This window comes from Thermobia domestica, chromosome 10 (assembly GCF_964235325.1).
Source record: "Thermobia domestica chromosome 10, izTheDome1.hap1.1, whole genome shotgun sequence".
Taxonomy (NCBI): Eukaryota; Metazoa; Arthropoda; class Insecta; order Zygentoma; family Lepismatidae; genus Thermobia; species Thermobia domestica.
The window spans coordinates 124,637,686-124,650,854 of record NC_137463.1 but is presented as its reverse complement, the minus strand read 5'-3'; the positions used below and the strand labels follow the sequence as shown (position 1 = coordinate 124,650,854).

Sequence of the window (13,169 nt, the reverse complement as noted above, 5' to 3'; positions counted from 1 at the left end):
TTGTTTGGTAACTTCTTTACACTAAGATATAATTCCATTTCTAAATATATTACATAACGTTAATTAATCATAGCAGAAATTCCAATTATATTCTTCACGGTCATGATAATAAAATAAAAATAATGTAGAAAACTCATCCTGGTTATTGTATGTAAATTTATAAAAAAATAAAGTTTATAAATCGTTCATTCCGTCCGACAGAAAATTGGAATAGTGATAATTATTCCGACCTGATGCTACACAGAGTTTATAGATGAGCGGATGGGATCGGCCAAAGTACTCCGGCTTTGAATCGTAACAAGGGAGAAAAATGTTTAAAACTTCTCCTACCTTTTCGCCGTTGCCTTGCATCTTTGGATCGTCCACTATAGATGTAATTACCTCAGTGATGCGAATCCACTGCACTACACTGCACGCGATGTAGCTCCTGCTATACACTACACCGTGGATCATAGAAGTTCTTCCTTCATAACCCGACGGCTGCATCTCTGGTAGATGAGTCTCTTCTGATCCTCAAGCTACCTCCTCTCGAGACGAGGATTCTTGGAAGTTTTTCCCCAATATTGGTATCTCCTACTGGTCATCTAGTCTTTCTTTCTTTGTTTTTTGTATATATTTTAATTTGATCGCACACCTTCACTCAGTTTCTCCATCAGGCACTAATGTACGCGTGTTTATCTCACCACTATGAAGCGGGAATGTAACTTTGCCACTACACTACGTTGCTTATTACGTCGTTTAACTAAATTTTAAAAAAATGTTATTTTTTAAAAAAATTGCGAATGATATATATAGTTTCTATATACGTATGTGAATATAGATTATATATGTATAAAATGGTTCTGGAGCGAGTAAATGTCACTTAAGTTATCACGCGGGTTACCGTAGCAAAGTATCACTATATATTACTTAGCCGCACATTCTGATTTGTACTAAATACACACACAAAAAAAATATGTTCGAAATAGAGGAGTCTCGGGTTGTGTGTGTTTGTACACTTACGATCTTGCAACTACTGACTTCCCCGAGTGCTTTTCAACTAACTCCAAACAAAAATCTTTTTTTTTTTTTTCTTTTGTTCTTTGAAAATTTAAAAATTAGAACCTCTCTGTGTTAGTGGCTGGTTTATTTTAAAAGAAAAACCGTTGTAAAAGATGGCGTAGTTTAGAGTAGATGACCATTGTCCAGTTTTCTGCTTTCTTTTAAAAAAATACGTTTTTCAACTTGGGTGGTTTGCTTCTCTCAGCCAGAGTAAGGGGGAAACTTTCTGACCCTTCTTCGGTGAAAGTGGATGGTCGATGGAAGGCAAACGGTTCTCGGAGGTTAGGAGAAGGGATGTTTACTTTTAAAAAAAGAAACTTTGACTGCCAAAAATAAGTGTTCTATTATAAATGAATTTTCAATGTTATTTATATTAAAATACATAAAATAATTGCTCGTAGGAGCGAATGTTACAAATACCCCCCTCCAAGATCGAGCAAGTGCTGCAATGAAGCTGCAGCACGGCTTCATCCTAAGAGAGTCGATGTTTATACAGGTACACTAATAAAATATTTCATAAAAATCAGATCCCTAATAGAAATTCTCGAAGTTGAAATAAAATAATTCAAATCTTGGCCTTACTGTAGGCTATTTGATACTTCCGTCGTGATGTGCTCTTTTATGTTGCTAATCCACTGTCCTTTCCTCTCCTCTGAACACTTCCATACTCGCAAGTTATCGATATGTTGGGGAACCAGTTCTTTTCCCGTGCAGCATTCTATAATAGAGAAGGTATTTGCTCCTTTTCTTTCCTTAACATAATAAGGACCTTGGTAAAGGTCGAAGAATTTTCGAATGGTGTGATCTGCTGCGGTGCTTAACTTGTGCGCCTTCAGGAATACCAAGTCCCCGGGCTGCACAACATGTCCTTTTCTAGCCAGTCTGTTATTTCTTCTCTTCTTCAGGGTGATATTCTTGCGAGATGCACAGAACAATTTGTCATGCCATGCTTCTCGCTCTTCTCTTGGGATGCCAAAATGCTCCAAAATGGGTTTCTTCACAATGTGCCTAAGAATAACTCTGCCGGCGAGTAAGACAGCGATTCGGTCACAGTATGATTCAATAGAATCACAATGGTGGGTAGATATATTGCCCACGTAGTGTGATTCTTAGCACAGAAGTCTCTGAAAAGTCGATGGTGCTCTGCATGAGTTCGTTCCACTAGATTTGACTTAGGATGGTAAGGTGGGGCGTACAACACCTTGATGCCATGACATTCCATTTCATCCTTCCATCTCTGGCAAGTAAATTGTGGTCCTTGATCAGTGAGAATGGCGTTTGGTTCTTCAATGATGGCTAAGACATACCGTTTAAGGTATTTGAGGACTAAATTCGCCGAACTATTTCTTAACGCAATTGCCACTAGATATCTGGTACACCCACCCATAACAGTGAGAATGTACTTCTCTCCTGTAGGTGCTCTCGGTAGGGGAACGACTAAGTCCACGTAATAAATATCTCTTGGTCTCCCTGCGGTGTATGAGGTTAGTGTTCGTTGTAGGGGATGACGATCGACTTTGGAATTGGCACAAACCTCGCAGTCAGCTATCCACTGCTTTAACTCCCGCCTCATGGTCTTCCAAAAGTATAGATTCCTGAGCGCCTTCCAGAACTTGTAAAATCCGAAGTGTCCGCTCTTGTCATGGACATCCTGTAAAGCTTTCTGTCGTAGTGCTTGCGGAAGGCAGATTGTGAACACTTCCGGAGTATGGAAATTTCTGAGACACAAGATTTGGTCAACAAGGTGATAACTTTGGTTCCAATTCCGAGTCCTATTATTTACATCAGCGTTATCCGTTGTGAGGAATTCTATGATGGATGTCCACTGGGGATCCTCTTTCTGCATTTTCGCTAGCTCGGATTTGTTGACGTCTAGTATCAGTCTTTGCTGTTCAACAGTGTTCACACTGAGTGTGCTGGCAGGACCTTCTTCATAATAGCGTGACAGTGAATCAGCCACGATATTTTCCTTACCCTTGCAATGTTCCACATCAAAGGTATAATCTTGTAGTTGCACACTCTAGCGGGTTAATCTGCTGTTCCAATTCTTGCTACGGTGCAGCCACTGCAGATTCTTGTGGTCAGTAATCACAGTAAAGCGCCGACCAAGAAGATAAATGCGAAATTTTTCAACACACCACAAGATTGCGAGGCATTCTAGCTCGTTGATCGCATAGTTCTTCTCAGCACCTCGCAGGCTTCTGCTAGCGTACTGGATTACTCGTTTTTCTTCTCCATATTTCTGATAGAGACAGCCCCCTAATCCGGAGAGAGATGCGTCGCATTGCAAGAAAAATGGTTCCTCGAAGTTCGGATGGTATAACAAAACGTCTTCCGCTACTGCCTGCTTCAAGTTCTCGAAGCTCTGTTGATGTGCGGTCGTCCACTTCCATCGCCGATTCTTCTGTAAAAGTTCAAAGAGTGGTTGTGCCATCTGAGAGAAATTTGGGATGTAGGATCTATGATACCCCGATATTCCAAGAAACCTTCTCACTTGTTTGATTGTGCGAGGCGGCTGTAAATCTAGGATTGCCTCTACTTTTGCTCTATCCTTTACCACACCGGAGGGTGAAATTATGTGCCCCAAAAATTGAACTTGTTTTAGGCAAAATTCCGATTTCTTTAACTTCACTGTCATTCCAGCTTTATTGATCAATGATAGCACCGTGTCAATATGTTGTAAATGTTCCTGAAGGGATTTCGAAAATATTAGCAGGTCATCGACATAACAGATGGTGAAGTCGTGTACAACGTCTCCCAGTACGATATTCATGGCATTAGTAAAGGATTGAGTTCCGTTACACAGACCAAAAGGCATAACCTGAAATTCGTACATCTTATTCTCGAATGGAAAAGCTGTGTAGGGTGTCGAGCGATCCGTCAACTCCAGTTGCCAGAAAGAGCTATGGAGAGCAATGCGTCCAAAGTACTCTGCTCCATGGAATCTTTGCAGAATCTCTTGGATATCCATAGGTCTTGTTTGTAAAACTTTAGTGTGCTTGTTTAGCGATCTAAAGTCTACACATAATCTCAGAGTCTTATCACTCTTCGGTACCACTAGGAGTGGATTCAGATGACATGATTTCGAAGGTCGGATGATGTCCCATTCGAGCATCTGCTGCAGTTGCTTTCGCACTTCTTCTCTGTGCGCTAAGGCTACCGGATAAATCTTGGACACAATGGCTTCCTTGGTTTCAATTTCAATGTCATGCTTATACACCTTGCAGCGTTCTGGCCGATCCGAGAAAAGAGCACTGTATTTAGAGTTCGTCGGAGTTGAAGCTCCTCCTGGTGCGAGGGTAATGAGGCAGCTTGCACTTTCTCATCTATCTCGTGCAGAATGTCTTCCTTAGTTATACCTGCAATTTGGAGATTGACTCGGTTAAAGCAAAGTTCTTCCACTTCTGTGGGAGGTAGGAACTTGCTAATGACCTTGGTGTACTCTGCATCTGATCACAGCTCGGAGCGATTAAAGTCGAGCTCGGCGCGTAATCGGTGCAAGAAGTCCACACCAAGCAGAAGTGGAGCATTAAGTCTCTTTACGACAAATGCCTCTAGTACAATTTCCACTCCTGAGACCTCTATTGGGAGTATTGCTCGACCAATGGCTCGGGACTGACATTTTCCAGTGAAGTCAATGGTCGAATCTCCGGTGGTGGTCGCAGAGTTGCGTTTCTGATGATATTTCTTTACACGTTTTCTCTGTGGCCAGCGAAGCTTCACTGCCGGTGTCTAGAATCGCTTCAAAGGTGCGTTGATTTACGCAATTCGAGGTGTAAGGTACCTCTGAGGCTCTTCATCTTCTTAATCATTCTCTTGTTCATCAAAGGAAAGCCACGTTGCAGCAATAAATAGATTGAGCTCAGTAGGTTGTGGAGGTCCAGAGATCTCTTCAACTTTCCTTACCGCTCCTTCTTTGATGCTCGTATCTTGCTCATTTACCTTCTGGCATTCGCTGATTTCATCTTGCGCATGGACTGATCTATTTGTGGGCTCTTCTCCAGCAAGCAAGTGTTGACCGTCAACCCGAACCCCATACTGTTGGCGGTCAGCTATTAGTTTTCCAATTCAGTACCGTTGGAGGTGCTGGTGGCATTGGTACTCGTCTGAGTAGCGCTGATGTTTGGACCTCGTCTCCTAGACTCTCGGCGTTGCTGCCTGGTCTGGTCCTGTCCATTGTTCTGCTCTGTAGTCATACTGGCCACCCGTCGGACTTGTCTAGTCTGGGTGCCATGCCAGCCACCTCTATTTCTGTGATTTTTACCGAATCTTCTATTGTTCTGCCTTCTCGGATTTGGTACACCTCCGCTTTCCTCTCTACGACTGTCATCTTCACTTCCTGAGGATGGTCTTCTACCGCTGGGACAGCCATCCGGTCGTTCATAAGGATGGTTGCGATGTCGCGCCCTGCGTTGGCCTTGGTATTCCCTGCTGTTACCATATCTGCCTTGGACTTGCTGCACTCTCCTAGGGCCCTGAGCGTTTCCTCCCCGATTGTTTCTATGAGCATTCCTGTCCCGTTGCTGGTTCTCTATACGGTCTAGCTCCTCACTGTCCCACAGGATCATGGAGAGCTGTTCAGTGTCTTGTAGATGGACTCCTATCAGTTGCCGCTGGACCCGTAGTGGCAACATGTTTTTGACGTTGGAGAGCACTTCGGTCTCCGACATCGTAGGACTCAATTCTCGGAAAGCTTTTACTTGCTCCCAGAAAAACTCTCGGAGCGATTTTCGGGAGTCAGCTCTATACCTCGCGTTTCTGAGGCGCGTGAGTTTACGTTGAATAATCGCCTCACCTTGAAAATTTCTTAGGAACGCGCAGCGAAAGTCCTCAAAGGTTTTGAATTGACTTATATGGTTATCTATCCACATCTTCGCTGCACCTTTGAGAATCCGCGGCAGTATGTGTAAATGTTCCTGCTGCGCTATTCCGTACAATTGGCAATCGTCTAACAGACGATCCAGAAAAGTAGAGGGCAAACCTATATCCGTGTCAGGATCGAACGATGGAAGTTCATCGATCTTGGGAGCACGTAAGAAACTTCGGCAGGGGTTGTGCGTGTCTGTAGAGCGAGTGGACTCCTGGTTCACCTGATCTAAACCTTCCAGGAACGGATTGGATGGAGAAGGCGTCGGTGTTCTTAGGGAGGTTCCTGGGCAGTTGGAGTATAAGGAGGGACGGTTCTCACAGTCTCCTCGACTCTTCTCTTTACGAGTTCGGTAAGCTGGGTGATCAGTGAAGTGGCCAACTGATCTACTTGATGTTGAATGGCCTCCGCTCGCTCTCGATCTTCATTCTGCATTTGCCTCAATTCGCCAAGCTTGGTGGTCTGTGTAATCAACCTTTCAACAATTTCCTCCTGTCGCATCGTGAGAGACTGTTCAAGGGCCACTATCCTTCCTTGCAGTTTGATTTTGTCCGAATTTACCTGTGCTTCCAGTTCAGCATACTTTCACCTAACGTCATGCCTCAGCTGTTCCTGGTTATTTTCAATCTGCTGAATACGCATTAGCTGGTCGTTCATACTCTGCACCAATCGTTCTTCGGTGTGAACAGCCTGCTCACTGAGACGCTCTTCTACTTCTCTTAGCTGTCTCTGTTGACTTTCTGTGTGTTCACTAAGTCTCTCTGTTAATGTGCTTGTATGACGTTCTTCTAACTGTTGTTTCTGCTCATCTAGCTTTTTCTTGAGTTCTTCCTCCAACTGTCGAATCTGCTTCTGGTTTTCCTTTATCTCTTGCTTCTGTTCTTCTATCTTTTCAGTGAGATTTTCCTCTAGCTGCTTATTTTGTTCATTGAAAAGGTAAATCTTTTCCAGTATGGCTTGTGCCCGTGTTGGTGCGTCTGGGATTGTTTCTTTATTCGCAACACTGCCAGTGTATGTTGCTACTCCTTCATTTTCTCCGTTTCTTAACGTCGCTCTGCGAGCGGGACACTCCAAGCACTGATTTGTGGAATTCATTTCTTCTTGCCCTCGGTCACAGTCGCATGTGGAGTCAGTTTGTTTATCTTCGTCCGACGACATATTTCTTGGTCTCTGACGCAAAGTAGAAGGACGCAATTGTGGCATCTGAAAATAGACTTATAAAGCTAACGTATCAATCGACGAGAACTAAGTAGCAGACACTCACAATGAAACGCAAACATATGCAGCTTTAAAAATATTATTTATATATATATATATATATATATATATATATATATATATATATATATATATATATATATATATAGAATGAAAGCAAACAATCTTGTAAAAAAAATAATCACTACGTAGTATAGCTGACACACTTACACTTCTTCTTATCCATAAAAGAAGTGGTACTTTGCCAAGGATCACCCATTGGTGACAACATAACTCACACATCACAGCGCTCCATAATTATTACTAATTACAATAAAAGTGCAATTAACGCATATACTAAATTTTAATAATAAAGTAAATATAAAATACTTAGCTTACACAATATACTGGCACTATTAATACTACATTCTTTAACATACTAAGCACACAAATGAATATATAAATACATGAAACACATGATAGAGATTTATATACTGTATACACACATATAAGTTAAATTTAAAGAAATAATGTGAATCAGTATCTCACCCTGCAATTTTAATTTGCTTACCTTTCTTTTTCTTCTTCTTAATTATATACCTATTTTTTTAAAAAAACAAACTATTCCAATGCACTACGTCATCTTTGCCAACAAAACAAACAAATGGATGAATACACACTTCCTTCTTTATAACTCTCCTGAAAAAGAATGTAAAGTGGAAGGGGTAAACGACCGTAAGTCGTTTTCTATTATGTTGTTCGATTCCTTTAATTCTCATTTTTAGTAAAAGAATTTCGGATCTCTATCTGTTCTATTTCTTTTCATTCCATATTAAACAACAGACAAATAAACGGTTTTCTTATTTTCATTTTTTTAACGTACTAAATTATATTTCTCCTGATTTCAATCTAGTAGCAACGCTAAAAGAATTGGTTTTCGTTTTTTTTATCATCACCAAAAATATCTTTGTCAACGCTTATTTTGTATATCCTCTCGAAATATTGATTCCATTGTAAGATTTATAGCTTCATTCTTTCCATACTACAATGGACATCATTCTTCTTTCGTCCCTCCTGTAAAAGAAAGTAAATTGGAGAAGGGAACAGAACGTGCCTCGTTCTATATAGATTGGGTCGCTCTTCTTCTTCCCTCTTTTTTTTCGATTAACAACAATAGTAACGGATATTGAACCACGATTTCTATTAACTTATTTGTTAATATTTCGGAGCTAGTAAACTACGTTTCGGTCCCTGTTCGGGCGCCAAATTTTGTAAAGAGACTATTGTAGGGGAAATCAAATTTATGATGAAATAAATTTGATTTCGACTCCTGAGAATAGATGCGTTAATTATTATACCGAGATGCACGTGGTTCATGGAGAGCTGAAGTTGATACCACGGGGCTCGAACTCCAGGTCTCCAAGTTTAAAATTTATAATTGTTCTCCGAAAGATAAAAGAGAAAGTAAAAGTGATAATCTTAACTAATCTTTACTCTACTTTTTCCCCAAAAACAGTGCAACCAGGGCGCTTGGAAAAAGTAGGCGCGTAGTTATTACGAAAGTTTAGGTATAGAAACCGCCGGTTAATTTCGCAGGATATCCACATGCTGCAAAGCTGAAAGAGATATGACATACTAGTCTGATACTCAAGAGACGGGCTGTGCTGACTATCTCACATGCAGCAAGTGCATAATAATAATAATAATAATAATAATAAAAATTGCTAAGTGAATAAAATTTAGAAAAAAAAGAGAAATTAAATGAAGAAGAAGAATTTAGATTGTTAAGCCTGAAACGGTCAGCTCAGCTTGTCTCTCACTTTGTTGGTGCAACAATACAAAAAAATGATCTACCAAAATTTGTAGAGGGTAGAAAGTTAAAATGGCAATGCAACAAATGACAACATTTACATGAAATTTAGGTAACAGTGATAAAATTTATTTTTAAGAATTTAAAATGAATAAAAAAATCATAAATTAGTTAACAAAATAAGAATGACATGGATTTAAAAAAAGGAAAGAATGAGAATTTTCTTTTAAGGAATTAAACAAATGTTCTCAATCCCTGCAAATAAGGATATATCAGTAACTTGATCCTTCTATACTGATGCTAAATTAGGTACTATTCACGAAATCTCAAGGATTTCGGCTTCCTGTTTGTAGCTTTACTATTTTTGTTATGCTTTTCATAACATACTACAAAATCAGAGCACTTCTAGAACAATATTATTTTGACAGTTACATAGAAAGATCGAAAGGAATTCTGTTTTTATGATTTGTTAACTTAACACAATAGCGAAATGATCGTTTTAGTGAATATAAAAGTACTCATTAAACACATATTATATTTATCAAGGAGAACCATGAAAAGAAATTGACGAAAGTAGAAAGAGACGAGTTATCGAGAGATAATTAGGTAATTTTGAGAAGAAAATATATAGGTTTTGACTTGGTAGCAAGATGAGAACAAATCACAAAAAATATAGAAAAGAAAATAGGACAGACGTGCACTTCTAAAATCTTAACTTTTACAGATTGTTCTATCTGGTAATTATATAAGCAAATTTATTTATTCATATTCAAAAATAATAATAATAATAATAATTATATCACATCAAGACAAGACATTTCATAATTTCAATTATATCCATAATATATATATATTGTATTATTGTATATCTTGCTACATCCACAGAATACATATATGTTTATACAAATATTCATGCTGATAATTAAGTTAAACGAGTATTTGGCCAAGTACTCCAGCTGCGGAATATCTGTGTTTCTAAATGTTTCTTTTTCGGGGATACGCCTAAGCCTAATATTCCTAATCTAAACTAATCTGAGTCATGCTAATTAATAATGTGATGCCGTAATATATATATATATATATATATATATATATATATATATATATATATACTTCATTTCCCTTATTTAGTCTCTATCACTCGGTCTATATGAACTACATACAGTTGCACATAACTTCTAACTACATGTTCTTGTCATTATAACGTGGTAGTCATTCAACACTACTCTTATTCATAGCTTATATAACCTGGATTTATATTGTTGACACATTTCTCATATTTTAGGAACAATGAGCTTACAATCACATACTTAAAAAAAAGAACTTTTCTCTTTGTAAGTAATGCCTATTCAATGATTTAAATTTGAATATTTTTACAACACTGCATTGCCAGTATTAAAACGAATACCAGTATAATTGATAAATTCATGTTACAACAACAACAAAAAAAATGTTGTAAATGCTGAACTGAGATCTGAAACCCTTGTTGTTTGGTAACTTCTTTACACTAAGATATAATTCCATTTCTAAATATATTACATAACGTTAATTAATCATAGCAGAAATTCCAATTATATTCTTCACGGTCATGATAATAAAATAAAAATAATGTAGAAAACTCATCCTGGTTATTGTATGTAAATTTATAAAAAAATAAAGTTTATAAATCGTTCATTCCGTCCGACAGAAAATTGGAATAGTGATAATTATTCCGACCTGATGCTACACAGAGTTTATAGATGAGCGGATGGGATCGGCCAAAGTACTCCGGCTTTGAATCGTAACAAGGGAGAAAAATGTTTAAAACTTCTCCTACCTTTTCGCCGTTGCCTTGCATCTTTGGATCGTCCACTATAGATGTAATTACCTCAGTGATGCGAATCCACTGCACTACACTGCACGCGATGTAGCTCCTGCTATACACTACACCGTGGATCATAGAAGTTCTTCCTTCATAACCCGACGGCTGCATCTCTGGTAGATGAGTCTCTTCTGATCCTCAAGCTACCTCCTCTCGAGACGAGGATTCTTGGAAGTTTTTCCCCAATATTGGTATCTCCTACTGGTCATCTAGTCTTTCTTTCTTTGTTTTTTGTATATATTTTAATTTGATCGCACACCTTCACTCAGTTTCTCCATCAGGCACTAATGTACGCGTGTTTATCTCACCACTATGAAGCGGGAATGTAACTTTGCCACTACACTACGTTGCTTATTACGTCGTTTAACTAAATTTTAAAAAAATGTTATTTTTTAAAAAAATTGCGAATGATATATATAGTTTTTATATACGTATGTGAATATAGATTATATATGTATAAAATGGTTCTGGAGCGAGTAAATGTCACTTAAGTTATCACGCGGGTTACCGTAGCAAAGTATCACTATATATTACTTAGCCGCACATTCTGATTTGTACTAAATACACACACAAAAAAAATATGTTCGAAATAGAGGAGTCTCGGGTTGTGTGTGTTTGTACACTTACGATCTTGCAACTACTGACTTCCCCGAGTGCTTTTCAACTAACTCCAAACAAAAATCTTTTTTTTTTTTTTTGTTCTTTGAAAATTTAAAAATTAGAACCTCTCTGTGTTAGTGGCTGGTTTATTTTAAAAGAAAAACCGTTGTAAAGGATGGCGTAGTTTAGAGTAGATGACCATTGTCCAGTTTTCTGCTTTCTTTTAAAAAAATACGTTTTTCAACTTGGGTGGTTTGCTTCTCTCAGCCAGAGTAGGGGGGAAACTTTCTGACCCTTCTTCGGTGAAAGTGGATGGTCGATGGAAGGCAAACGGTTCTCGGAGGTTAGGAGAAGGGATGTTTACTTTAAAAAAAAGAAACTTTGACTGCCAAAAATAAGTGTTCTATTATAAATGAATTTTCAATGTTATTTATATTAAAAATACATAAAAATAATTGCTCATAGGAGCGAATGTTACAATAGTATCTTAGCCTTGATAGTCACTGGGGAAAGAAGACCAAGAGGATCGAAGATTTTGGCCACTTTCGACAGTACTTTCCGTTTTGTCCACACAGCGGGAGGAGGAGGGATGGATACGCTGAAACCAAATTCGTCACTTATAGGTGACCACTGCACCCCGAGAGTCTTAAAGTTGCTTTCTTCACTGAAATTAAAGGGCACATCCATTTCGCGCAAGTGGGGGGGAACGGCCTCAAGCACTTCTGGTTCACTAGATAACCATTTTCGAAGCTCAAAACCGCATTCCCGTAACAGTTGAATTAGCTGCTGCTGCAACTCAATTGCGTCCCTCACACTGCTCGCACCTCCGAGGTACTCGTCCGTGAAAAAATCCCGTTTCACGGCTTCGGCTGCTAGCGGGTATCTCTCCCCTTCATCTTCGATCGCTTGTAGTAGGCATCTCGTGGCTAGGAAGCTAGCAGGAGCGGTACCATAAGGGACGGTGAGTAAGCGGTAGTCCTGTATAGTTTCACTTGGCGAGCTTCTCCAAACAATCCTTTGATAATCCACAACGTCCTTGTGCACTCGTATGGCCCGGTACATTTGTTTAATATCAGCACATAATGGCATAATGGCGAAAGCGAACTAGAATAGGAAAAATGTCTTCCTGTAACTTCGGGCCCACCATGAGCCTTTGATTTAAGGACACCCCAGAAGTTGTTTCCGCACTTCCATCGAAAACCACACGCACTTTCGTGGCAGAGCTAGTAGGTTTTAAGACCGCGTGATGCGGCAGATAGCAACTGTTTTCGGGGGGCACATTTTTCTCACTTGCGGGGATAAGCTCCATATGTCCCAACTCAAGATATTCGTGCATGAACTCACGATACTGCCGCTGTAACACAGGTTGTTTCGCTAATTTGCGTTCCGTGTTCAATAATCTCTTAATCGCGATCTCGCGTGATTCACCTAGTGCTGGCGCGCTACCCCTGAAAGGTAGTCTAACCACATAACGTCCCTGTGGGTCACGGTGGTGGGTTTTCAGAAAATGTTGCTCACAATCCTTTTTTTTTTTTTTTTTTTTGGATAAGTGCGTTTGCTGAGGCAGCTCTTCTAGTTCCCAGAACCTTTGAAGGACAGAATCTATTTCTCATGATACACATCACGATGTCAATGTCACGTTGCTGGTTTTAGAACCTACACTTCCGGATAACACCCATCCCAGGGTCGTTTCAAGAGCAATAGGTGAGCCAGGGGGCCCGGCCCGTTTTCCCCCGAGCATGAGAGACGAAAACACGTCAGCACCGAGAAGTATGTCAATGGGGCCCACCTCA

The 13,169-nt window shown here is 39.5% G+C and overlaps 1 protein-coding gene across 1 annotated transcript; it reads right to left on the bottom strand.

The window, feature by feature from the left end:
• Positions 1 to 11,850: 11,850 nt before the first annotated feature.
• LOC145661595 (uncharacterized) lies at positions 11,851 to 12,465 on the bottom strand. Its single transcript, XM_081726914.1, has one exon. The coding sequence runs from the start codon at positions 12,463 to 12,465 to the stop codon at positions 11,851 to 11,853; it is 615 nt and encodes a 204-aa protein (XP_081583040.1).
• Between the last annotated feature and the right edge of the window lie 704 nt (positions 12,466 to 13,169).

Bases quoted from the DNA above. Each gene is read 5' to 3' on its own strand.
- LOC145661595 (XM_081726914.1), bottom strand. From the start codon at position 12,465: ATGCCATTATGTGCTGATATTAAACAAATGTACCGGGCCATACGAGTG.